The 27,330-nt window shown below is 33.6% G+C and overlaps 2 protein-coding genes across 4 annotated transcripts; one reads left to right on the top strand and one right to left on the bottom strand.

Moving 5' to 3' along the window:
• The first annotated feature begins 1,943 nt into the window (after nucleotides 1–1,943).
• On the top strand, nucleotides 1,944–21,397 carry LOC125864489 (B3 domain-containing transcription repressor VAL2). 3 transcript variants are annotated; one of them, XM_049544508.1, is made up of 13 exons: nucleotides 1,944–2,527; nucleotides 5,227–5,308; nucleotides 5,398–5,499; nucleotides 5,960–6,600; nucleotides 6,682–6,778; nucleotides 6,939–7,113; nucleotides 18,130–18,206; nucleotides 18,288–18,710; nucleotides 18,871–18,920; nucleotides 19,752–19,865; nucleotides 19,948–20,015; nucleotides 20,388–20,867; nucleotides 20,951–21,397. In XM_049544508.1, the coding sequence occupies exons 1-13, from the start codon at nucleotides 2,415–2,417 to the stop codon at nucleotides 21,010–21,012; spliced, it is 2,484 nt and encodes an 827-aa protein (XP_049400465.1). In that variant the 5' UTR covers nucleotides 1,944–2,414; the 3' UTR covers nucleotides 21,013–21,397. The 3 variants fall into 3 exon arrangements, with proteins under 3 accessions (XP_049400465.1, XP_049400464.1, XP_049400466.1); XM_049544507.1 differs by having other exon boundaries at nucleotides 20,388–21,397; XM_049544509.1 differs by lacking the exons at nucleotides 5,227–5,308; nucleotides 5,398–5,499 and having other exon boundaries at nucleotides 20,388–21,397.
• A 459-nt stretch (nucleotides 21,398–21,856) lies between these two features.
• LOC125864955 (probable serine/threonine-protein kinase PBL11) lies at nucleotides 21,857–26,069 on the bottom strand. The gene is made up of 5 exons (XM_049545102.1): nucleotides 25,852–26,069; nucleotides 24,289–24,984; nucleotides 23,691–23,948; nucleotides 23,397–23,516; nucleotides 21,857–23,021 (listed from the first exon to the last, which is right to left on the bottom strand). The coding sequence occupies exons 2-5, from the start codon at nucleotides 24,940–24,942 to the stop codon at nucleotides 22,392–22,394; spliced, it is 1,662 nt and encodes a 553-aa protein (XP_049401059.1). The 5' UTR covers nucleotides 24,943–24,984; nucleotides 25,852–26,069; the 3' UTR covers nucleotides 21,857–22,391.
• Nucleotides 26,070–27,330: the final 1,261 nt, after the last annotated feature.

The following is a 27,330-nucleotide window of genomic DNA, read 5'->3' as shown; positions in this document are numbered from 1 at the left end:
AACACTATGTATCAGCTCCAATAATAGGTATATGATACAAAGCAGATACAAAGTTGACTACTTTATTATGTATCAAATTATGACATTTATCTTTTTTACTCTTATATTTCAATTTTTATGATACATTGTGCAGCGCATTGCGTGATTTATGGATTTGATCTTTAATTTTACGTTTCTTTTCCTTTTTAAGTGCAGCAAAAAAGATTTTGTTCCCCTTTTTAGCGCGACAAAAGGATTTTTCTTGTATCAGAATTAGTGTATTTGGATGGTGACTTATGTATCCAGATGGAGAATTAATGTATCTAGATGGTGACTTATGTATCCGGAAGGTACAAATTTTAAGGGATTATTATAATTAGAAAAATAGTAGGAATATGATGTAATTTACCCTTTACACTATATGATTTATGTAAGTTATACTAAAAATAATGAGTATATTACTTTTGTTAATTGACATACAAGATATTATAAAGAAAAACCATTTTCATTTTATGTTATCATAACTTTCAAATACTTAGTTTTATCAAATTTTATCGATTGCAATAGTCATTCGATAGCATTTAAAAAGTTAAAATTAAACCATACATCAAAAATAAAACACATGAGACAATTTCAAAAATCTCTCATGTTTGTTATATATAGAAAGAAAAAAAAAAGTAATGTCACTCACCCACCACTCCTCACCACCTAATTTTGTAGTTGATGCTCTTTGGTTAAAGATTTGATAAGCATGATGTCATTATAGTATTAGCATAAGCACGCGTAGAAGAAGTAATCAATTAGGGGATTGAATAAACTAAACTAGTTTTGATTTGCTTACTTATCCGTTTAATTACGCAATGATGATTGACACACATCTATCTTAGTTCCAATCTTATCTTACACACTAAGCCAAAAGAACCATAGTTGAAAAGCTAAGTGCATTTTTGTTCTTTTGATTAGGACTCCCACTTCCTATATGAGCCATTTGTTTTATACTCCCTCCGTTTTAAAAAAAAAGAAAATCTTTTTTCTATCTAGTTTGTTTTTAAAAAAAATGACTCAAATCTTTTCTAGTAATATTTTAATTTTAGTTTTCCGTATGTCATGTTTAACACTACAAGATTAAAGAACATTTTGATACATTTTTCTTAATTTTAATTTAGGACCACAAAATTGAAAAATCTTCTTTATTTTTTTGAACTTCCTGCCAAGTCAAACTATGTCATTCTTTTTTAAAAGAAAAAGAGTATTATACAACACTATTTTTTAATTTAAAAACAGGTTTAAGACACTTCTGTAAATCTTTCAAGTACAATACAAGTTTTAGATAAATTTTAAGATTGAAAAGTTGATTTTTGACTACTTTTTTATAATAATTATAATATACTCAATGTAATTTTTTAAAATAGGGTCTGAAGAGGATGAAATGCATATAAATTTTATTTTTATTTTTATTTTAGAAGTAGAGACTATTTTTTTGATAGATTTTCAGAATAGTCCAAAATAATCTAGAAAGAGTCAATTTGATTAATTTTCAAAGTTAAATTAGATAACATTAATTTGATATTTTAAATAAAAAATTTAGTTATTCAAAAACTATATGAAAAGTACTATAATTTGCAATTTTTGGCATATTAATATGATGAAAATACAATGTTAATCAAAGTTCTTATAGTTTAACTCTAAAAAAAAAAAACTATGACAATTAAAAGTAAATGGAGAGAATAACTTTCTACTATAATTTGTATCCTCCACAATATTTTATCTAAAATCATACCCTTATATGTTAGAATGACTTATATCTTATCTAATCACATGTCTCCGAGTACTTCTTTTATCTATTTTATCTCTCGAGATTCATAGCCAACCTCTCACACCTTCACAATAAGACATTAAAATATATCCTCTCCATATGTCCAAAATCATTTCAATCTAGCTTCGCATTTTCCCCTTTATGAAAAGCTCATATGATTAATTGAAAAAGAAACAGAGAGAAGAGCAGAGAGACGTTAGTGGAAGAGGAACTGAAAGGGAAAGGCGGGCGACCTTTGCTGACCCTTCAAGTCTCTCCCTCCCTTCATGTCCCCTTTTCCATTTTTTAACTGTTTTACACTTTACGCTTCTCTCTCCCCAACTCCACCGGTGATACAACTTTCCGGTACCGGAAAATTCAACAAACTTCCCTAATATTTCTCTATCACAAATTTGAAAACAGACCCACAAACACTGCTGCTTACTAGCTTCAGTTTATGTCTTTTAACTCATATTTTCAAGATTCTTCCTTTACTCTTACTATTGAGCTTTTTCATACTTGGGTTTTTCTAAAGACTTCATTTTTAGCTTTAAAAAAAACTTTTTTGGGTTTTGTGTATGAAGTGTTAAGAGGAAGAATATGCTGTATTAGGGCTTGATTAGAAGTAAGGGGTTTAGGAATGGAGTCGAAGATTTGCATGAATGGACTGTGTGGAGCAACTTCTTTAATTGAGTGGAAAAAAGGGTGGCCTTTGCGATCTGGTGAATTTGCCATCCTCTGTGATAAGTGCGGGTAATTCAATTCAGATCTCTTCCTTTATACTGAATTGCTATATGTTTGTAAATTCAGTTTTGTTGTTTTTTATATTTCTAGAAACTGTTTTGTCTATTACTCGCTCTGTTTGGTCGTTTTATATGATAACATTACCATTTAGGATGTCAAACAGTGATTTCTAGATATTTTTATTGTAAAAATGTTGTGACTTTGTGTAGATTTTGAATTTGTTAATTTTATTCGAGAAAAGATTAAGGAACCAATGTCGTAACTCCTACTAATTGAGATGGAATATCAGATGGTTTGAAAATTTTTTACTGAGCTGGTTATTCTTTTTGAAACGGAAGGAGTATGTAGAATCTGAACAGTTTCTGTGTTTATGTTAAGGTTATTGTGTTGGTGAATACTGTAGCAGCTCAGAGAATTATCCTTTTTGTTTTGCTGAAAGATATTCGCTAAATCATGTTCTTTTTTCTGACTGTTAGTTAATTCGACAAAACAATTACTTTACCTTTTCAAATTAGAGATTGCATATTCAATTTGAGAGAATTAATTATATTGGGATAATATGCACCAAGTAATGGTTGCTCAAACTGACTTTTGTTCTGGAAAGATTAAGAATCCTGCAAGATCATAATGTAGGAAAGATAATCCTTCTACTTTCTGTTTCACTTGTTGTCTTTTAGGAAGTCGGTGCAGATTAACCTTCTTGCCTTCTTTTAAGGATTTGCATTATCTGTGGTTCTTGCTGTGACATAGTGAGGTTTTTTTGGCTGAGATCAGTAGCATGGGCTTGTGATCTAATTGAGGCGGTTGAAGTGCTGAGGAAAAAAATAGTGAGGGGATAACTTTTTTTTTCTTTCCAGAATTGTCTATTTGGTTCCATGTTAAGTTACTGTGGAGCAACTTTGTCTTTTTTTGCTCTTTTGGCCTTTATATGAAATAGAGATTGCATGCAGTGATTTAAACTTACAGTAAATAATTCAGTGCTGATGGAATGAAACTATTTTATTATTAATATTTTGTATTTTTTTTTCCTTATGTTTCTTTTTGTTTGTTTGTTTTACTTCTTCTGTTATTTTTCTGTTTGTCTTGTGTTTCTTGGTCAGGATAGATGACTGGTAGTTAAATTCATGATAAACTTGTATATTTTGCAATCTACCACCTGCATTGTCCAAAGGAAAAATATTCACTTTAACTTTGGTATAAAATGTAGCTAACAGAAGTTTCACCATAAACTGAAAACTAAAAAACTGATGCAGAGTCTTAGGGCATCCAGTTTGAGAAATTATAACCGGAGAACACTTCGGGTGTGTGAGGGATAAAAATAGATAGTGATGAGATAAAATTTTTGTGTCTTGTTTGGTTGCCATGTTTGGGATAACTTATCCCATCATTTATACCATAGTTATGGGATAAGTTATCCCATATGCATGGTGGGATAAGTTATCGCAGGATTAGTTAGCCTGGGATAACTTGTTCCCAACCAAACGACCCCAAAATAGACACATTTGAATAAAAATTATTGATGCCAAAGCAATTCCTGGTATAGTTGATGTGAGCACTCGCTATTATTAAAAAAATTCAATGGCGATATATTGGAATATGGTGGTAACCAATTAGAATTGAAGACCACATGGTTGTACAGTCGTACCACTGACTCAGGAGCCTACCTGTCCATTAATGAGTAAGATTCTCTTCAATATTTAGTGGCGAAATCACAAACCACAGCCATTGGTGGGTCGAATGGAAACTTCTGAGCCCTTTTTTCTTAAAATAGTTAAGATGGTTCGAGAATCAACTTGCGCTAGCATATGTTAACTAATCCATCAGCACATATATCACATAGTTCTCGGTAATTCTGACCATCATGGCTTAGGCAGACTGCAGATGGGATGGATTGACCTAGTGCACCTACTGGGGAGCAAGCTTTGATTCCTAAGGTTTTCAGTCTAACTCTTCGACTGGTAGGCCTCCCCCTTGTCAGCCTTCTATAGTGTTCACTCTTTTCTTGCCCAATTCATGCAGGCACTGGGTTACTATAGTTTCGTGACTTAATTTGTACATTCTATTCTTGTTAATACGAGACCAGTTTTTCTTCCCAAATGTCAACCCACTTAGAGTAGATGACCATCATTTAGCAATCTCTGGATGCCTTTCTCTGAGTGTACTGAGTTATCTCAAATGCAATGGTAGATTAACTCTTACGCCTAAAAGGTCTATTGACCAAGTTCTCTTTGCTTGAATGGTTGAGAGTATAGCATTTAACAAAATAGTCCTTCATGCTGATGAACGCCAGAATCATACTAACTAAATACTTAGAAATAAGTACGTTGAAAGTAATTGAATTTGGAAACTTGGAGGAATAAAAGAATTTACCTTAAGTTTTAATACAAAATTCTGGCAAGCCGAGTACTGTCAAATTGGTGAAAGGATAGATTTCTCAACATTATACTTAGAAATATTGGTGTCTGCTAAAAGTGGGATGAATTTAAACACGTATTAATTGCCTCAAGTTAGGTGTAGGACTTCTCATCAATTATTTTTATGAAGGGTTAATATATCTCGTAAAATGAAATATATATATAGGTCTACAATTTGTCATGTGAAGTTTGTATTTACCATCTTGTCAGTTGTGACCTAACTTCACTCAGATTTTCCTGTGAATAAGATCACTAACTCTCGATGTCATAACATGGAATTTGGATTTACTCCAGGACTGCTTATGAACAACTACTCTTCTGTGATTTATTCCACTCGGAGGACACTGGTTGGAGGGAGTGTATTTCATGTGGCAAGGTTAGCTCCAGAATAGTATTTCTGTTTCATAGTACAATCTAATTCTCTGCAGAGCCACTTACCTTTTAAACTAATTTTGGTATTCGCAGCGTCTTCATTGCGGATGTATTGCTTCTAGCTCTTTGCTAGAGCTGCTCGATAGCGGGGGCATTAATTGTATCAGCTGTGTGAGGAGCTGTCAGCAACATGCTGTGAGATAAATTTTATGCATTCATGTGAACTTTTGTACTGTGACACACAAATGTATTGTAATTACTGAAGTTGGCTTGCTAGCTCTCCTTGGATTGTAATTTAACTATTTAAGTAGTAGTCCATAAAACATTTGAATAACATAGTAAACTCTAATAACTCGTGGACATTGCTCCTATTGATTTTATCCAAAAAAATCACATCTATGGAAAAAACCCAGCAAATTGCACTCGTGCTTGCCATCTGTTTATCTGTTCTATTTCCTGATTGTTCTGGAGTAGGATGCCCTATTTCTATTTGTAATGTAGTTAAGCAAGTCTAGTTTTTAATAAGCAAGTATTTTTTACATTGAAAGTGACAGATTGAAGTTGCTAGACTTGACATTGTTTCTTAGGGTTTTCGCTATTAGAAATTTAGGAACTATAATTGCATCCTGCATCATGTTCTTCCTTTTTCCTGCAGACCCCAAATCATGAGAAGCCCAAAGCTTTTGGAACTTCTATCTCAAACAGTGTTGGTGAAACAGCTTCCACTTCTCTGGGCAGTCAGATAAATGGTTCAGAACCAAATAAAAGAGAGGGTTCTGACAGTATTGATCCAGCACTTCTGCTCCTACACCAGAATGACAACACCAATAGGCCTATAGGCCAAATAAAAATGGAAGAAACCTTCCATCCTGCTGGAGAATCTGGAAGCACTTTTTCATCAAATTTGTGTCAGGCTTCGGCGGAGTCCTCTAAAAATGCCAAACTGGATTCATATAACGGATACAAAGGAGTTATGGAGATTCATGGATCAACGGTGCAAACAAATTTAAGCATAGCTCTGTCTGCACCTTCACCGAACTCAAAGCTCTTTCCTACTACATTGGATGAGGGGGACCTGAACAAGACAATTTCTTCCTTGCAGCAAGGGTCTAGATCTCGAAATCTATTGCCCAAACCCCCAAAATCTACCTCTGCTTTGGGACCGGAGATGAATGCTGGCATAATTTCACAGATTCGTGTTGCCAGACCACCGGTTGAAGGTCGGATTAAGAATCAGCTGCTTCCACGCTATTGGCCAAGGATAACAGACCAGGAGTTGCAGCAAATATCTGGAGAGTATCCATCATGAGTTCTTAAATTAGATTCATTGTTGTTGACCTATTTCATACATGATTTCCTTGACAATGTCTTTTCAAGCTCAAATTCCACCATCATACCATTATTTGAGAAGGTCCTGAGTGCAAGTGATGCAGGTCGAATTGGCCGTTTGGTGCTTCCTAAAGCGTGTGCTGAAGTAAGTTTCCAACTTTCACATTTGTTTCATCCTCCTCATTTTTACACATTCCTCTCTACCGACTTTTTTGCCCACCAAAGTAGAGGCCTAGTCTTCCTTTACCCTTGTCCTCGTGGTGACACCAGCAATTTATTTAAATTTAACTATTTTTATTGTTCAGGCATATTTCCCACCAATTTCTCAACCAGAAGGCCTTCCTCTGCGGATTCAAGATGTGAAGGGCAAAGAATGGGTATTCCAGTTCAGATTTTGGCCAAACAACAACAGCAGGATGTATGTTCTCGAGGGTGTGACCCCTTGCATACAATCTATGCAATTACAAGCCGGAGATACAGGTAATGAAGTTTCATCTTTTTGTAGTCAGCCATAATGCCTGTTATATTCGGATTACCTTGTTAACATTAAGCAGTAATCATTTTCCTAGGCTTGACAAGATTGTCTTTTTATTCATGAGATGAAATCTCCTGTTCATGACATTCTAAGATTCACCTTATGATTAAGACATTTTACTTCTTTTACAAGTAGGGGTAGCAAATGGGTTGAGTCAATAAATAGGTCATTACCCAAGTCCCAACCTGCCCAATATTAACTTGGACTAAGATGGGCTAAATAGTAGGTCATAAGCCCCCCTCCCCCTCCCCAAAATAAAATAAACGAACTTGACCCATCCTTTTTTCTTTCCAATAAATAAGTTTACATTCTAGTAAGAAACAGTTTTTGTAGTAAGTTCCGTTATTCTGACATGTTTGATATTTTTAGCTTACATTCTTAACCTTGAATTAAGTCTTTCTCCATTCCTGTGGGTTATGGTAGACATCTATACGCTTATGTTTGGTCAGCTTATCTAAGACAGATTAAGTTGGGCATAGCTCAAATTAGTTCATCAGTGAAATATCTGACTCCAGAGCCAAAAGGGTAAGAAAATTTGTCAAAAATTCAAAAGGGCAACAAAATTAATTATAGAACCAAAAGGGCAACTTTCTGACGGAGAATTTGACGACGTTTAAATCAGGGCAGCCGCCGCAAGGCGCGGAATTCCATGCGCCTTGCAAGGCGCAGCCGTCATAAGGCTTGCGGCGGTTTTTTTTCCTTTTTAAATAATTTTTGTTCAGTTGATATAAATTGATTATTTTTTAAAAGTATACTATTGGGCTTAATTTTAGGATATTCATAAAACCTTTTAATTATAGATAGAGTTTAGATATATTATAATTATTATTATTATTGTTAATATTTAATATTTAATTTTTACATCTTTATATTTTAAAAAGGGAAAAAGGACAAATATACCCCCGAACTATCGTTAATGGTATATAAATACCCTCCGTTATACTTTCCGTTCATTAGTGCCCCTGCCGTCCAAAAATCAGTGCACATTTGCCCCTCACACTAACAGAAGAATTATTTGATACACGTGGCGTAATCCCACGGCTCAACCCGATTTGACCAATTATTTAACCCAAAATCTGAATACCCGCCCATTACCCATTTGACCCACCCGATACACCCATTACCCATATTTGTTAACAATGGTGATTTCTTTTTTCTTCATCTTCTTCCTCTGTTTTTCACCTCAATCCTACTACTTATCATTTGCCATCACCACCGCCGGCGTCTAAGGCAACAACCGTCGTGTTCACCGTGAACCCTTTTTCCTATTAGACTCACCACCACCTTCTTCTCAACCACTTATACCTTCTCCTCTGGGCCATACAGAGTACCCATTTCAAGGTTCTACTACTCCTGATAACAGTTATAATAATCCATTTTTCCCTACTTATCCTTCTCTTCCACCTTCCCCTATTTCCCTTGCTGATTTTGTTCCTAAAAATGTCTCTTCTATTATCCTCTCAAATACCTCCAAATCTAACCCTGTTTCAACTAAACTCATTGTCACTGTTGTTATCTCTGTTGTTGTTGCTGTCATTGTTCTATCTATTGCTATCTTTTTGCATATACGAAAGCGAAGGAAACAAAGTGACCGGAAAATTCAAAGATCTGATAGTAATAGCAATGGGTTGAGTCGGGATGGTGCTAAAAATGATGCTAATAGTGATATTCATATGCTTTAAAGATCGTCTCAAACTAGTTCAGAGTTTCTCTAGCTATGCTCCTTCTTCGAGAAAAATGGACTCGCCGGAGCTCCGTACATTGCCGCCGTTACATGGATGAAATTTGAGAGAGTTGTGGGAATATCATGTTTTTCTCCGGTACTGCTGAAAATGATGTGGATTTTTACTCTTCTGCCGGATCTATGGATGGTAGAGAGAGCTCTATCGTCGTGGACAGCCGGATTGTTTTTTACGTTTTTAGATAGGTTATTTGTGTGGGTAATGGGTGTATCGGGTGGGTTAAATGGGTAATGGGTGGGTATTCAAATTTTGGGTTAAATAATTGGTCAAATCGGGTTGAGCCGTAGGATTGCGCCACGTGTATCAAATAATTCTTTCGTTAGTGTGAGGGGCAAATGTGCACTGATTTATGGACGGCAGGGGCACTAATGAACGGAAAGTATAACGGAGGGTATTTATATACCATTAACGATAGTTCGGGGGTATATTTGTCCTTTTTCCCTTTTAAAAATAATTAATTTCCAAATTCAACATTTAAATAATTCTATAAAAAAATTTAAAAAGATTTTTATTATTGTTATTATTCAAATAAAATTAAAAATATGATAACTTCCCACAAAAAAAAGGAATCACACACCGTATTAAAGTGAATGAAAATAATTAAAAAAAATATATATTAAAATCACAAACAAATAAAATTTGAAAAAAATGAAAATTAAAACTTATAGATATAAAAATGACAAACAAAGAAAATTTGAAAAAAAAATTTGAATTGTAACAAGGTGCAGGGCCCATGTGCCTTGCATTTCATTCTGTAAATTCCCCGTGAAACTTATACAGTGTTGAATCAAATCAACACTTTTACTGTGTTGAATCAAATCACGGTAAAAGTTTCACGTGGTATATGTTTCAACAAAAATAAAAAATAATAATTCAATTAATAGTAGAAAATTATTAGATAAAGTGATAAAAAAATTATTTTCTTCATAATTAATTCATATTAAAGTGAATAAAAATAATTTTAAAAAATATATATTAAAATCATAAACAAATAAAATTTGAAAAAATAAAATAAAATAATATATATATATATATATATATATATATAAATGACAAACAAATAAAATTTGAAAAAAATAATTATTAAAAAACTATATATGTAAAAATGACGAAAAAATAAAAAAATGCATGCATTTGATAAGTGGTCCTTGATGTGCAAAATTTTCTTGATTCATCTATATATCAAAATGAAATCATTATCAGTACTATAACTTAAAATGAAATAATTAATTAAAAATATAAATGATAAAAAGTTTACAATTAAATTACCGTATATTGTCTTGATTCTTCAAAAGTTTGAAAAATTTGATAACTTTAACAACTTTGGTAACTTTGCTTGAGAATAAGAATTTGAATGAAATTATTATAACTTTGAAGTGATATATATATATATATATAGGAGTAGGATGATTTTCAAGTGTAACCATATATTCACACTTGTCAAATGCATGCATTGACATGACTACACCACTTATCAAATGCATGCATTTTTTGTTTTTAAAGAAAAACCGCCACAAGGCACTGAATTCTGTGCACCTTGCAAGGCGCATGATGGCTGAGCCTTACAAGGCTCATGACGGCTGCGCCTTGCAAGGCGCATGGAATTCCGCGCCTTGCGGCGGCTGCCTTGATTTAAATGTCGTCAAGTTCTCCGTTAGAAAGTTGTCCTTTTGGTTCTATAATTAATTTTGTTGCCGTTTTGAAATTTTTGACAAACTTTCTTACCCTTTTGGCTCCGGACTCTGAAATATCTCATGCCCAACCTGATAAGTTTTGGGCAGGTTTTAAATAATTGGGTCAATTTTGCTACCCCTAGTTCTTTGCTTTAACTAAGGCTGGCAAACGGACAGGACCGGTTTTACTGGAACCGGTCCTTGTTACTGGATTTCGTTACCGGAACCGGTTTTACCGGAAATTTTCAAAGGTTCCGTCCGGTCCCTTAGTTACCGGATTGGAACCGGTTTGGACCGGACCGGAACCGGTTCTTACCGGATCATTTTGTACCGGTAATTTTTTTTTATTTTTTTATTAACTTTAATTATTATATAATATTATATTATTAATTAGTAAAATTATATTATTAAAAAACTTCAATTTAAAACTTTAAACTTTAAAGTTACTTTAAAGTTTCAATTGAATTTAAGTTTAAACTTTAAACTTTAAAGTTTAAAATTGACTTTAAATTTTAAAGTTTATAACTTTATATTGAATTTAAATTTTAAAGTTTAAAATTGACTTTATAGTTTAAAGTTTAAAGTTTATATTGAATTTAAAGTTTAAATCTTAAAATTCAATTTTATATTAAAGTTTAAACTTTAAACTAATATTAAAATAGTTGAAAATTAAATTTCTAAAATGACTTGGATTAAATATAAGAGACTATTTTAAAAGAAAATCAAGGCGAATAGCCGTATATTTATTCAAATAAATAAATTGTACAATACAAATATTAGAAAGAGACAAAGAGTACATAATCTAGGTATTGAATATTAATTATTGTACTAACAATTGAAACTNATGATTAAGACATTTTACTTCTTTTACAAGTAGGGGTAGCAAATGGGTTGAGTCAATAAATAGGTCATTACCCAAGTCCCAACCTGCCCAATATTAACTTGGACTAAGATGGGCTAAATAGTAGGTCATAAGCCCCCCTCCCCCTCCCCAAAATAAAATAAACGAACTTGACCCATCCTTTTTTCTTTCCAATAAATAAGTTTACATTCTAGTAAGAAACAGTTTTTGTAGTAAGTTCCGTTATTCTGACATGTTTGATATTTTTAGTTTTTTTTCTTGAAATAGATGTTTGATATTTTTAGCTTACATTCTTAACCTTGAATTAAGTCTTTCTCCATTCCTGTGGGTTATGGTAGACATCTATACGGGTTGTGTTTGGGCAGCTTGTCTAAGACAGGTTAAGTTGGGCATAGCTCAAATTAGTTCATCAGTGAAATATCCGAGTCTAGAGCCAAAGGGTAAGAAAATTTGTCAAAAATTCCAAAAGGGCAACAAAATTAATTATAGAACCAAAAGGACAACTTTCTGACGGAGAATTTGATGACGTTTAAATCAGGGCAGCCGCCGCAAGGCGCGGAATTCCATGCGCCTTGCAAGGGCAACCGTCATGAGCCTTGTAAGGCTCAGCCGTCATGCGGCTTGCGGCGTTTTTTTTTTAAAATTTTTTTTGTTCAGTTGATATAAATTGATTATTTTTTAAAAGTATACTAGTGGGCTTAATTTTAGGATATTCGTAAAACCTTTTAATTATAGATAGAGTTTAAATATATTATAATTATTATTATTGTCAATATTTAATAATTAAAAACTATATATATAAAAATGACAAACAAAGAAAATTTGAAAAAAAAATAAGTGAATTATAACAAGGCGCAGGGCCCAGCGCCTTGCATTTCATTCTGTAAATTCCCCGTGAAACTTTTACAGTGTTGAATCAAATCAACACTTTTACAGTGTTGAATCAAATCAACACTGGAAAAGTTTCACGTGGTATATGTTTCAACAAAAATAAAAAATAAAAATAATTCAATTAATAGTAAAAAATTATTAGATAAAGTGACAAAAAAATATTTTCTTCATAATTTATTCATATTAAAGTGAATAAAAAAAAATTAAAAAAAAAATATATTAAAATCACAAACAAATATAATTTGAAAAAAAAAATTAAAAATCTATATATGTAAAAATGACGAAAAAAATCAAAAAATGCATGCATTTGATAAGTGGTGGTCATGTCAATGCATGCATTTGACAAGTGTGAATATATGTTTACACCTGAAAATCATCCTACTCCTATATATATATTTCTATATAGTAGAAGAGAGAGTTTCAAGTTTTTCAACATGCCAGTTTTTGGGTATTAAATAAAAGTTTGAGGGTATTAAAGTCTTTACAAAGTTTTATTAAATAAAGTTGCTTAGTAAAGTTATCTTTTATGCTTTATTAATTGGACTCCATCAAGAGCTCTAAAAAAAGCCCATCCTTTTATCATTTAATTACAAAGCATGCCCCTATAATTCCATGGAAGCTGAAGATAGGATGGGTCCCATTTGTCTTTATAGAGTATTTTTAAATTTGTTTGGTGAATAGAAGCACACTATTTTTATGTATTGGGCATAAGTTAAATATTATTTTGTGTGTTAATTTTATTTATTCATTATTAAAAGATAGATTTTATTTTAACTAGTTATTATTAAAATGCAAAGTGAGGACAATAATTTTCTTATATTTTATTTTTAATATTAATTACTTTTAAAAAAAAATATTTTTCAACTCCTAATATTAAATATTAATTAATAGGAGTATTTTGTGAAAAAAATAGTCATGTTAATTATTATTTTCTTATTCTTAATAGATAAATGTGACTAATAAAATTGAACAAGAGAATATATACTTCAAAGTTATATTGAGAAAGTAATTTGTGGAAATAAATAAATAATGAGGAGAACCAGTAATACAATGAAAATGTTATTCTCCAATTTGTTGGGATTTTTTGTGAAATCAATTCATATCAATTAATTATAATTAATAACATATATAATTGTTTTTTAATTTAAATCTTATATTAAAATATTTGCTCTTACACTTGTTCATTTTAGCAAATTAAGTAAAAAAATATTTTCGTATAATTTTTATTAAATAGTTATATGAAATACTAATGGTCAATTTTATTAATATTTTATAATTTATTTTTATAAAATACAAATCTAACCTATAGTTTTAATGAAAGAAACCTAATAATTGATCTGGTTCAATTCAATGTGGTCATTATTTTAGTTTCTGGAATTTGACTATTTGAAAAACATCTTTCGCAAATGCATACTATACTCCTAAATAATTAGGAATTTAGATTTATTTAGAACATTAGTAATATATATTAGAGAAAATTGTATGAAATAACAAACTGTTAATTTAAATTAAATGCTATAGCCGTAGTTTATTTTAATTGCAATTCACAGCAAACATTTCATTTTTTTGCCATCTGATTCGGTATACAATTAGCCATTTTCGGTATACAATTAACCATTTTATACATTTCGGTATAAAATGCGTTTGTGTTTGTATAAAGTGAGAGAAAAGTGTATATACAAATACAAATACATATATTTTCGTCTTATACACTTATAGTTATACAAATACAGATCTTATTATACAAATTACAATGTATAAATGAATATATACAAAACTGAACAATTTATATAAAATTGGATGTTTCTAGCGAATTATACAAATCATAAGCTCCATAGCAAACATAAAATTTGTTATGGAGCGCAATTATGCAAACTATAGCTATAGCATACAAATATGATTTTTATGTTTGCTATATGTGAAAGTTGCTCTATATCAGCACGGGCCATTTTTTCTAGTGTATATATATATATATATATATCACTTCAAAGTTATAATAATTTCATTCAAATTCTTTTTCTCAAACAAAGTTACCAAAGTTGTTAAAGTTATCAAACTTTTCAAACTTTTGAAGAATCAAGACAATATACGGTAATTTAATGGTAAATTTTTTATCATTTATATTTTTAATTAATTATTTCATTTTAAGTTATAGTACTGATAATGATGTAATTTTTTTTTTTCGTTTTGATATATAGATGAATCAAGAAAATTTTGCACATCAAGGACCACTTATCAAATGCATGCATTTTTTGATTTTTTCGTCATTTTTACATATATAGTTTTTTAATTATTATTTTTTTCAAATTTTATTTGTTTGTCATTTTTATATATATAGTAGTTTAATTATTATTTTTTCAAATTTTATTTGCTTGTGATTTTAATATATATATATATATATATATATTTTTAATTATTTTTATTCACTTTAATATGAATAAATTATGAAGAGAATATTTTTTTTTATCACTTTATCTAATAATTTTTCAGTATTAATTGATTTTTATTTTTTATTTTTGTTGAAACATATACCACGTGAAACTTTTACAGTGTTGAATAATTCAACACTGTAAAAGCTTTACGGGGAATTTATAGAATGAAATGCAAGGTGCGTGCGCCCTGCGCCTTACAAGGCTAAGGTGCCCTGCGCCCTGCGCCTTACAAGGCTAAGGTGCCCTGCGCCTTGTTACAATTCAATTTTTTGTTTCAAATTTTCTTTGTTTGTCATTTGTATATATATATAGTTTTTTAATCTTTTTTTTTTCAAATTTTATTTGTTTGTGATTTTAATATATATATATTTTAATTATTTTCATTCACATTAATACGGTGTGTGATTCCTTATTTTTTTGTGGGAAGTTGTCATATTTTTAATTTTATTTGAATAATAATAAAAATCTATTTTAATTTTTTTTATAGAATTATTTAAATGTTGAATTTAGAAATTAATTAGTTTTAAAATATAAAGATGTAAATATTAAATATTAATAATAATAATATAATAATAATAATAATAATCATATATTTATATAAAAGAGAAGCCTAGGCCCGCCTACGTGGCACCACCACTAGCTAGAATTTTTTAAATTTTATTTATTTCCAAAAATAGCCTTCCCCTTTCATGAAAAAATGTGACTTTTATGAAAAATTGTGACTTTTATGAAATGTAGTGACCATTCCGAAAGGTTGCAACTTTTCTAAAGAGTTATGACATTTCCGATAAGGCCCAATAAACATTTGTTCACACTACTCTTTTTAGTCCGTAAATAGAGGGATTTCCTCTCATTTTAAAATAATGAGAATTCTGAATTTCTTCTTCAACACAATTAAATATTCGTGTACTTTGCTCCTGTTGAATGGCTCATTGACATTATTGTTTTTGTATCAATACACTTGTGAATAGAATCGTTTCATCCTGAGAGGATTTATTCCTTTAAACCTCAGGTACTAGAGGGGAATAGTTTTCTTAAGGGGATATTGTACATTCAGTTGGCTCAATTTTTTCCTTTCTGTTTTATTTTATTGTTATAGATCGTGGTATATCTTTTTACATTCATTAATTTATGCTTATGATATTAATTGTTGTTTTTGAGTACATGGTTTAAACTTTGTTGTTTATGTTTCTACAAAGTTATTGTTATAAGTATTTGTTAGTACATATATTTTTTTAGAGTCATTATTTATGCTTATGATATTAATTGTTGTTTTTTAGTACATGTTTTAAACTTTGTTGTTTAAGTTTTTGCAAAGTTATTGTTATAAGTATTTTGTTAGTACAAATAAAGATTATTTATTTATAAAAAATTTAATATCTTATGTTGATGTTCACCTAATTTCCCAAAAATATCAAATAGTAACACTTCCTAGAGGAAAAATGATAAATTATAAAATCAAATTTAAGATGATGGATTGAAGGATAAATGATAAGATGCTATAATTATCATTTTCCTTTACATTATTAATGTTTGTTACTACGTAATCTTGTATGTAAGATAATATAGTGTTTTAGTTTTAATGACTGATAGGTTTTAAGTATTATTTTATAAATTCTGTGATATTAAATTCCTACGCGAAGCGCGGGTTATTTTACTAGTAATTATAATATATTTAAACTCTATCTATAATTAAAAGGTTTTATGAATATCCTAAAATTAAGCCCAATAGTATACTTTTAAAAAATAATCAATTTATATCAACTAAACAAAAACTTTTTTTTAAACAAAAAACCGCCGCAAGGCGTTGAAGTTTGTGCGCCTTGCAAGGCTCATGACGGCTGAGACTTACAAGGCTCATGACGGCTGCGCCTTGCAAGGCGCATGGAATTCCGCGCCTTGCGGCGGCTGCCCTGATTTGAACGTCGTCAAGTTCTCCGTCAGAAATTTGCCCTTTTGGTTCTATAATTAATTTTGTTGCCCTTTTGGAATTTTTGACAAATTTTCTTACCCTTTTGGCTCCGGACTCTGAAATATCTCATGCCCAACCTGATAAGTTTTGGGCAGGTTTTNACATTTTTTAAAAAAAAAAATTAAATTGACCGTTGAACCGGACCGGAACCAGTTTTACCGGACCGGAACCGGTTCTTACCGAACCGGATCAACCGGATAAAAATCCGGGTTCCGTTTCGGTACCGGTTCCGGTACCTATAAGACCGGTTCCTTACCGGTTCAACCGGTACCGGTCTTACCGGTACGGGAACCGGACTGGACCTGACAAAAACCGGTCCGTTTGCCAGCCTTAGCTTTAACTCAACATTGAAACAATGATGCTGGCAGGTCAATACTCATTACCCACCTCTATTTGAGATAAAGGGGGTCAGGTTAGACATAGTGTCTATGAGATTTGAATTTTTGACACTCCAAATACATGCTTTTGCCCATCACTCTTTGTTAAAGCCAGTCAGCTATTCTGGAATTAGAATGACGGTAATAGGGCCAATACTTCTTTCACTTTTCCAAGTTTAGATTTTATTAGCTATAAAACAACAATGAGTTCATTGTTAACTACTGTACCTTCCAAGTTGGTCTGACAGGATGATCCTCAATTATATTTACTCCTTGTAACAACCAACTATTTTCCAATTCATACACTATCAGAGGGAGGATAGTCACATTGAGTACTTATAGTATTAACATAGATAGTAAATTTGCTCCTCTAGTATGGTTCCTAACAGGTTCGAATATAAGAAAGTTATGCCAGGAAGCGAATAGAGTGAAGAAGCAAATATCGTATGGAATATCTTTTTCCTGTCTTCTAGGTATCTAATATGAAAGAATTTAGTTTTCTTTTAGGTTTTTACTGAAAATGTCTGGTGTACTGGCTCGATGATTCAATATATTTATAAGAGTCCTTCAACTACTAACAAAAATATTTTGTATTCCCAAATCAAGATAACAAAACAGAACATGAGTTTCACCTGTGTAGTCTTGCTGACTTCTGTGCTCATATTCTTGCATTGATCTTGCTCATGAGTCGGTCCAGCTCCTGATAAGCTCCACATGCTCAAGAAATGGATAGAAAGCGGGAGAAACACATGTTTTTCTCTAGTGAATGAATTCCAAAATTTTCGTGTTGTGAAGAGTCCCACATCGGCAATGGAAAGGGAATTTAGACTCTTTAAATGATCTTGGGCAATCCTCACCTCTTGAGCTAGCTTTTGGGGTTGAGTTAGGCGCAAGGTCCATTTCTTTAATACCTGTCATTTTATGTTTTTGTTCCTTGTTCGTTTTTGTGCTCTCTATTCAGACTTAGGATTCTACTACTCATTTCTCATCCTATAAGAACATTTCATTGCAGTAACTTTCAGCCGCATGGATCCAGAAGGAAAGCTTTTAATGGGGTTTCGTAAAGCATCAACTGTTAATTCAACTCAGGTAACTATTCCACATAGGGGTTTCATCTGAGCTCACTTTAGTGGCTTATGGGATATAATATTGATTATATTGCCTAAACAGGAAAATCGTCTGTCAGCCATACCCAAGAGTGTTTTCTCTACTGAACCCACCTCCTTCTCAGCAATGCCTGAGAATCTACCTTTAATGAGTGGTTACTCTGGCCTTCTTCAGTCATTTAAAGGAAGCAGGGAGTCTTCTGTGAATTTGTCCTCAAAGCATTTCAATAGTGGTGATTTTAGCTGGTACTTAACCGAGAAGAACGGAGGCAGGAATGCAGATGGTGCCTTCTCCCCTTCAATGCCTGTTTCAGAGCGTAAAAGAAGTCGTAATATTGGGTCAAAAAGTAAGAGACTGCTCATTGATGCCCATGATGCTTTGGAGTTGAAGCTTTCATGGGAGGAGTTACAGGATATGCTCCGACCACCACTGAGTGTCCAGCGAACAACTGTCACCATTGAGGACCAAGAATTTGAAGAATACGAAGTATGTAGCTTTATCTTTGAATTAATTTGTGCTTCTCATGCTTTATGGCTGAACTAGATGAATTTGACATTATCTTAATCGACGAGAATTGCTATTAAGATTTAATCAGTCCGCTAAAAAACTCTGGCTTTGGTTTGTAACTTTGTTCTTCAAAATGCAGCAACCACCTGTTCTTGGGAAGAGGAGTATATTTACTGTCCGCTTATCTGGGTAAGAAAGAATATCTTATCAGAATGTATTCCACTACTCCAACGTGTTGCTTAAAAAATTGTGAAAAAGGACATCAGCAATAAAAGACCGTCATAAGTTACCTTTTCTGAATATTTTTCACTAACTAGGAGTCCATGGCCTATGTTGCTTAGACTCCAAAACAGCTGCCACAACCGTGTCGAATCCTCCAAAAAAGCTTAACTTTTGCACGATCTAAGACGCACCGGGCGACCTAGTTATAAGGCTGATAGGAAACAATATTATGTTAATAACTGGTTTGGTCAGCATGAAACCGTGAAGAATGTCCCTAAAATTTGTAAATTCTAACTGATTCTGCTGCTACAAGAAGAGCTTTCCGCTTTCCCAAAAGTTTGGTCCTAAGACATAGCTCTCTGTACAGTGGCTGTTTCCTCCGAGAGACTCCTTTCTTCTGTCATATTCCTACTATGCTTTTCCTTTATTCAGACCTTAATTTTGGAAGCTGAGAGTTCTAGTGGTGATGTCTCTTCCCTTGGCATTCTTTGACCTGTTTATTTTTCCAATGGTTAAGAAAACAGAAAAGAGAGAGTATATGACAAAATAATGGGAAGAAATTGGAGCGGGCATAGACACAGAATGCTGCTTTAAATTTGGCACCGAATAGGATGACATCACCAATTCACCATTGAAGTTTGAACTATAGACTGTAATTTGTTCTATTCAACTGCAACAAATACTTTTACAAAACATATATTTTTTTTTCTAAAGATTCTTTTTCATGTCCATCATTGACATTTGATAATCCCTAGACTGCTCAAATTGGAAGTTTTACTGGTATATCACTGATCCCAGGGAGCAGGAGCAGTGGGCTCAATGTGATAATTGCTTTAAGTGGCGAAAGTTGCCAGCTGATTATCTTCTACCTCCTCAGTGGACATGTCAGGACAACATTTCAGATCATAGCAGGTCAGGACTTGGCAATTCAAGGAATTTTGCTCAACAGCACTTATGTGACTTAAAATTACACTAATCATGCTCATGTTCTCAGGTCCTCTTGTTCCGTCCCAGACGATTTAACACCCAGAGAGCTTGAAAATCTTCTCAAAATGGACAAGGGTGAAATAACTTGTTGCTTTAGTTTCAGTGTATATTTCGGTCATGCACCAGCTGGTTCTTATATGATAACGTCCTAAAATTCACGAACTCTTGATTTAATATACTTATGTAATGCCTTCATTATTTGTAAGCCTGTAGTTGTGCTAAACTAAATGTCATTTACCAGTCACATAATTAACAAGTAGCCAGTTGTGCACATATGATATGAAAATATAGTACGAATTACCTCCCATCCGTTCTAGCTACAATGTTGCATGCCTGACAGTCATTCCACTTGCAGTCATTTTAACTGTATGCTTGGTTTGGTTGGGGACACTTTTTTAGTTTTACAAAAATACTATGGTTCTTAGTTTTGTTGGCGTTGTTGTACAGATTTCAAGAAACAAAGAAGTGCAGCAGGCCAAAGGATAACACAGGCCCATGATTCTTCTGATTTAGATTCTCAAGCAAATGGGATAAGCATTGCTGGTGACCTAAGAGAGCCTGGTCCCGCATCAGTTGCAACAACAACTAAACACCCAAGGCATCGACCTGGATGTTCTTGCATTGTGTGCATCCAGCCTCCCAGTGGGAAGGGTAAGCATAATCCGACATGTACTTGCAATGTCTGCATGACAGTGAAACGTCGTTTCAAGACACTTATGATGCGCAAAAAGAAGCGTCAATCAGAACGTGAAGCGGAACTTGGCCAGAGGAATCAGCTTATGTGGAGTTCCAAGGAAGAGACTGAAGTGGACAGCTTCTCTAGACAAGTGAAACCAGAAGTTGATCCATCAGACAAAGAAAGATCTGGAAGCGAGACACTGGCGAGGGGCCATAGCAGCAATCAATTGCAGAAGCTTCCTGAAATAAGTAAGTCGCAATTAGACTTAAACTGTCACCCAAATCGTGAAGATACAGGTTCATCTCATATTAGCATGATGTCTCTTCTTCAGCAAGCATGTCTGCCGCTAGAGACATATCTGAGGCAGAATGGTCTAACAAGCTTAGTTTCTGAGCAACAAGGGAGCTCAGGGTCCCAAGGGTTTCCCCAAGACACCAGAGAAAGTGACCTACGCGTCCAAGAGGATCTGTGCCTTGCTTCTACTGCTCAAGAGCAAGAAAAGGATGTCGCTAAGGAAAGCTCTGAACCAGATCAAAGTGGAAAAGACCAATGATGAGACATGAAATCCTTTTGCTTGCAATTGCTCCTTTCTATTCTTTTTCTTGATGGACCAACAATACAGGAGATTTCCACTACCTTGTTGATATCTTGTAGTTATTAGGAGTGTCAAGCAATTGGATGTTAAAATATTTGTGTTTATAGGTTGTACCACGTGTCCTGAAAAATATATTTAGATGCTTTCCCTCATGAGTAACAACTTTTAAATGTCATATAATTTGCAATCGCCCATGATGTATTTGCTTGAGATCTTTTGATGAGATACACTCATGGTGGACAAAGGAGTTGAAAAGAAAGTCGCTAATATGTATATAAAAATTTGGAATTGTTTCAACAATTTCTTTGCTCTTGAAGTAATTTAAAGGGAATCCCACCCCCTCAATTGGTTTTGTGGCTTTAAAAAAAATTGTTTCTGGTTTTATGTATTTTTGCTATGTGATCCATAAATTTGATGAAAGTGTAGCGGCTGATATGAAAAGGAGGAAGAAAAAGAATCTGCACCTGGAAGATAGCAGCCAGTAGACAGCTGATAATGAACATTTGACAACTTAATCATCTACATCAAATGCTAAGATTACTTTTAACTATTGCTTAAAGAAGCTTGAAATGTCTGAAAAATAGTGTACAAATCAAGAGCAGGCAGCCTGTACTAATGCAAATATATGCGAGATTTTGTAGCTGACACTTTTCAACCTTGTATTTCATTCACCATTAGATTACAAAACTTTCCAGGTAATATGGAATACTGAAATTTACTTCTCTATCAAAAGAGTAAGGTTGCATCACCCTCACTACTGAAACCATATTTCTCACCAAGCCAAAGTTCCCAAAATACAACATTTCTTGATACACTAAAAAAAGAATACTTGTACACATATACATCATTACAAAATAGAATTTTCTTTCTTCTTTATCATCCCTTTCCTTTCTCTTTTTATTGCTTTCCAGCAATCTGGGGATTGTTTTTTCGTCTTGGAAGGGGCTGGAGGTTGACGAATAACATATTAAAGAAAATCTACATCTGCCCACACATCTTGATTCACAGAACACTAATCAAACGAAAGGACAAACCTTATCTACAAAATGTTATTTCCCATGTCTTCTTCCTTGAGGAATGGGAAGAGCTGGAAAACCACATCTTTATCCTTCATATATTTTCATGTAATCACTTGTCAAAGGAGAGGGCTAGAAGTAACCAATTAAAGAATAAACAATCAAAATCCTTCAACACTAGACCTGCGAAAAGATGAAGTTGATGACCTTCGGCTTTCAAGTCTATCAAGGTCCTCCAAAGAGAAAGAGTAGGAACATGTTAATGAAGGACGAGCCGAGGGTTGGGTAGCAACCTTTGAGGGAGAAGCCGATGTTCGGGTGAGTGGTAAGGAAGGGGAGAAACTCAACCTTGGCACAGGAGTGATGATTCCATTCATGCTTGGAGACTTTGACATGTGTTTACCACCAACTACCGCTGGTTCTTGCAGAGGAAATCGTGAAGGGCACTTCATCACTTGTACGGTTTTGAGTTGGTCAAAGATAGTTCTCATGGTGGGCCTTTCAGATGGATCCTTTTGCAGGCATCTTTGGGCAATATCAGCCACTGTCCGGGCTGCTTTTGCGGGAAACCGTCCTTTAAGCTGAGGATCCATGATAAGCGATAATCTACCATCATCAGCAAGGAAAGGCCTAGTCCACTTGACTAAATTCCTCTCTTCCTTTGAGTACCGACCATCGAGATTCTTCCGGCCAGTGAGCAGTTCTAGAAGAACAATCCCAAAACTCCAAACATTGCTCTTAGGAGTTATCAACCCTCTCTCCAGTGTCTCCTGTGAGAGATTTGCGAGGGCCTGAATTAAAACCTCCCAAGAAGTTAGAAAGTGCAAATAATGTAACATAACTCATTATTAGACTCAAGAGTAATTAGAAAGCAAAATGCTTCTCAATAAATAGTAATCTATGATGCATTGACGTCTCTTCTCTTAAGAGCCACATCCTCTGAAATTCTGGGTCACAATTTCTATCATGACATGCTCCAAAACTAAGACTCTATTCACATACATCTTAACTACATGCCAGACAGCTTGCTAATGATCAAACTATACAATACAGCCATCTCGGCCAGTCCTCCCAAAACATAGGGTAAATATTTAAATTTTAAGACCAACATTTCCCAGAGATAAAATAAATGCTGAGTGACTGCAACAGTAAATAAGAGAACTTACGATTGAATTGCAAGATATCTCTGCCTCTTGTATATTCGTAATGCATCCATACCCTGAGAGCTTTGCACTAAAATCTTTGTCGATTTGTATATTTCCGGTTGAAAATTCTTGGAACATTGCCTGTTGGTGGAGATAAGAAATTCAGCAAAAAATGACTATAGGCCAAGTCTCAACATGAAAAATTACGAACTTCCGTTATAGAACACAAAGATGATGCCAAAAACTACAAGTTTATGTGACGGGAAAAAAGGCCACACAGCTCAGGCTACATAGAGCAGATAATAGTGTTGATACCTGAAAAGGTCCCTCCTCATGTAGAAATGTAAGACCTTGTGCAGCACACAAGGCAATTTTGGTTCTCGCATTCCAATCTATAGAGGGGCCATCTGATCTTCCGAACAAAAGTCTGTCTAAGCTTCCATGGAAAAGTCTCTCAAAAACCAACATCCTGTGCTCAGAACCTTCGCGTGCATGAAAACCAATCAGTTTACAAAGTGAAGAATGTTGCAAAGAAGCCAGGGTGTTCACCTCGTTGACAAATTCCTTCAGACCCTGAAAAAGCCAAAAAGATGGTGAGATTGGTTTCTAAATATCATGGACTTGTTAAAACCTCATAAACCACAAAGTTGATGCAGGCTTGTCATGCAAATTCCTGATTTGGACAATATCCATTCTTTATCACTGCAGAAAAGAAAGGGTAACAAGTACAGAGAAACAGTGCTGCTAAATCTAGCCAAATATGAACCCTGCCAAGCCTAGACACCAAACTAGAATGGCATTACAATATTACTGCATCATCAGATATAGGACAGATAAGAGAGGGACTAATCAGCAGATGACACACCGCTAGGATAATATAAAGTCAAAACATGCCAATGCAATTGAACATTACCTGTGAAGAAGGGTGAAGGCGAGTTATAGTGGCTTCAAGCTTCTTTGCACCAGAGGCATCATCCCCAAAAGAAGCTCTGTAGATGACAGAAGAGAGACCTTCTGACACACAACGTTCTGGAGAAAAATGGTGGCATGCAGCAGAAATTTCATCAAAAGCAAAGTTCCGAAGCGTTCCAGTAGAAGGCAAAGTAGGAGGCAGCACAGGAGGCAGTGGCAATGGTCCAGAGGCATTGAGAGGGCTACTTGTATTCCCCACTTTGAAGCTTTTCGTAGTCCTGAGAGCAGCGGCATTCTGAGGTGATGGAAGTGGTAGAGGCTGAGGAACTGATGACCTGTATTCCTTTATTGATCCAGCACGACTAGTCAGCTCTTCATGTTCCTCACATTCATTTGACGCTAGAGCATCTTGATCTGCTGTGTCTAGACTTGATGGGGCGGATAGAGTTCGTGCCCTACTCGTTGTTACTCCATTGTTTGACTGCACAGGTTTCACTCTTGTTCTAAAACTTGGTGGTGCTGACTGCAATGATCTTGTTTGCCTCTGGGGTTCAGGCAGTGCAGTAGGTGACTGCTCCTGAGGGTTCACACGTTTGATGTGGATGCTATGCTCAGATTTTTTCTTCTTACTCTTTGAAACCGTGAAACATCCCATCTTGATGTCTAAATAATCCGGCCTTATCAGGTTTATATCGTCCTGCCAAATCAATAGTAAGACATAAACACATGACAACCATTCTGAAACACTTTACAACCTAAAGTATTGAGCAACATGGGTTTATCAGGGAATCAAATCACTAACATTATATAAGATCACAGAGTAAAATCAATCATTGGCGAAGTTGCAATCAAGAAATTATACCACCACTTGGCTTCACCAACCAAGCTAGTTTGGGAACCTAAGATATTGAATGATTTCCTACTATTGCTTAAAACAGAATTTGAATTACTTCGGTTCCACTTTCCAAATAGACCTAAAACATAGGCAATTTTCAATTGCAATGCTGCCATCAACTTATATTCACTGTAAGTACTTCAAATGATTAAAACTACAGCATTTCGACAAGAGACTCAAACCCAAGACCTCCTTATCACATGACAACAACTTTACCCGTTAAACCAAGTGATTTTTAGACCCTGAGGCAGATAGGTTAGATGTTAAAGCAATCAATCAATATTCATCAATAAAGAATCAGAAATCAATCAAGTCTCTTGTTTGCTAAAGATAGGTTCAACTCAACAAGAGGATCAATGAAAACAATTCAAATGTTTTGGTACATTTCCATTAAAAGTGATGTCATCAATAATTGTCAATACATGCCTTCATAGTTCAATTAATTTATAAGTTCTTGAATTTTCAAAGCACAAAATACACAAAAGTTTCTCTAAATTGGACACTAACTTCAAGAAAGGCAATTTTTCAAGAATCACTAATAAATGAATGTGGGACTGATAAAACCATTCTAATCTAAACTACCAACAACAATAGATTCCCTTAACAAGACCCCAAATCCAAAAATTTCAGCTGAACAAAAGTAAGATCAAGAAAAGCTAAAAAACCAACCTGGGACACTTTTTTTTAGCTCAAAGTTTGGATCTTTACTGATTTCTTGGGATTTGAAAACAACCCGGATAATGAATTTTCAATCAAATCTGTTGAATGAATGGGTAAATTTTGGGTGAGGAAAGAAACCCTAACAAGAAGTTGTAGAAATATAAATGTGGAAAGGCAAAAAGATGAGACTTTTAAGAGTAAAAAGGCAAAAGAAAGTAGGAAAAAGAAGACTGGAGTTTGTTGGTTGTGGGGTAGGGGGTGGGGGATGGGGGGGGAACGTGGTTTCNGGGGGGGGGGGGGGGGGGGGGGGGGGGAACGTGGTTTCAAGGAAAGAGGAAAGAAATATTAGTCAAACTCAAACCAACAAAAATCCACACAATTATTATTAAAAATCTCAATTTTCTATTATTATATACTTTTAGATTAAGAAAATATACCATTGGTATCATCTACTTGCATCAATGCAAATCTCACCCTTATGACATTTTTGCCCTCACACAATATATAAATTAAATGTGTCATTTAATTTGATTTTAGTTAATATTTATGTCCTTTAATTATGGATGTGTAAATAGACACACACGTATAAAATTGTATAAGTAGACAGACTCATCGTACATAGTACGTGATATAATATAAGTAGAACACCACATAGGACGTAAAATGTCATATATAACACCATGTAGGATGCATGTGTCTATTCATTCAATTTTATACAAGTTTAAATGATATATATGTATTATGCCTTATGCCTTTTTGATAATGTTTGGAGATGAAAGTACTCTCACTATAATTATGTTTAAGTGTTTAATTAGCTCATTTAAAAATTCAAACTACTAGAAAGAATACATCACACACTTTATTCTCAAATAATTATACATATGGTTTGAGCAAAGTTGTTTACTGACCCTTTTTGTTTTGTAGGGTTTGGCAAGATTATCTGCCAAATATATACTAAAAAAATACCAACATTCAATTAAACACAATTTTGAATATGAATTTAAATAATATAATAAAATACAATCACACACTATTGACATTTGACCTCACTTAGCAAAATATGATTAAATTTATAGGTTTTGATTTTAAAGTAGGAAAAATTTGAGAGAAGTTGTATTAAACTAGATTAAGTTGTACTTACTTATCAAACAATACTTGTGGGAAAAACCAAACACTATAAAATAGATTTTCTCTTATAGTGGTACCATTACAGTATATACTTACTAAATAATAGCTAATTTATCTCCTGGTTTTTCATTTCTCAAATATTATTAAAAAAAAGTTGTATTGTAACATAAATCGGGCAAGCAAATTAGCACTTCCTTTATTTTAATTTATGTGTCACTATTTGAATTGACACAAAATTTAAGAATTTTTTCCTTTGTTAAAATTTGTGATCTTAAACACTCCTTGACCACTCATGTAGCTATAAATCATTTCTTTAAGCGTAAAAATAATAATATTTTAAAGTAAAGTTATGTTTAAGGC

This window comes from Solanum stenotomum, chromosome 5 (genome assembly GCF_019186545.1).
Source record: "Solanum stenotomum isolate F172 chromosome 5, ASM1918654v1, whole genome shotgun sequence".
In the NCBI taxonomy this organism is placed as follows: Eukaryota; Viridiplantae; Streptophyta; class Magnoliopsida; order Solanales; family Solanaceae; genus Solanum; species Solanum stenotomum.
This window is presented reverse-complemented; position numbering and strand designations above follow the sequence as displayed.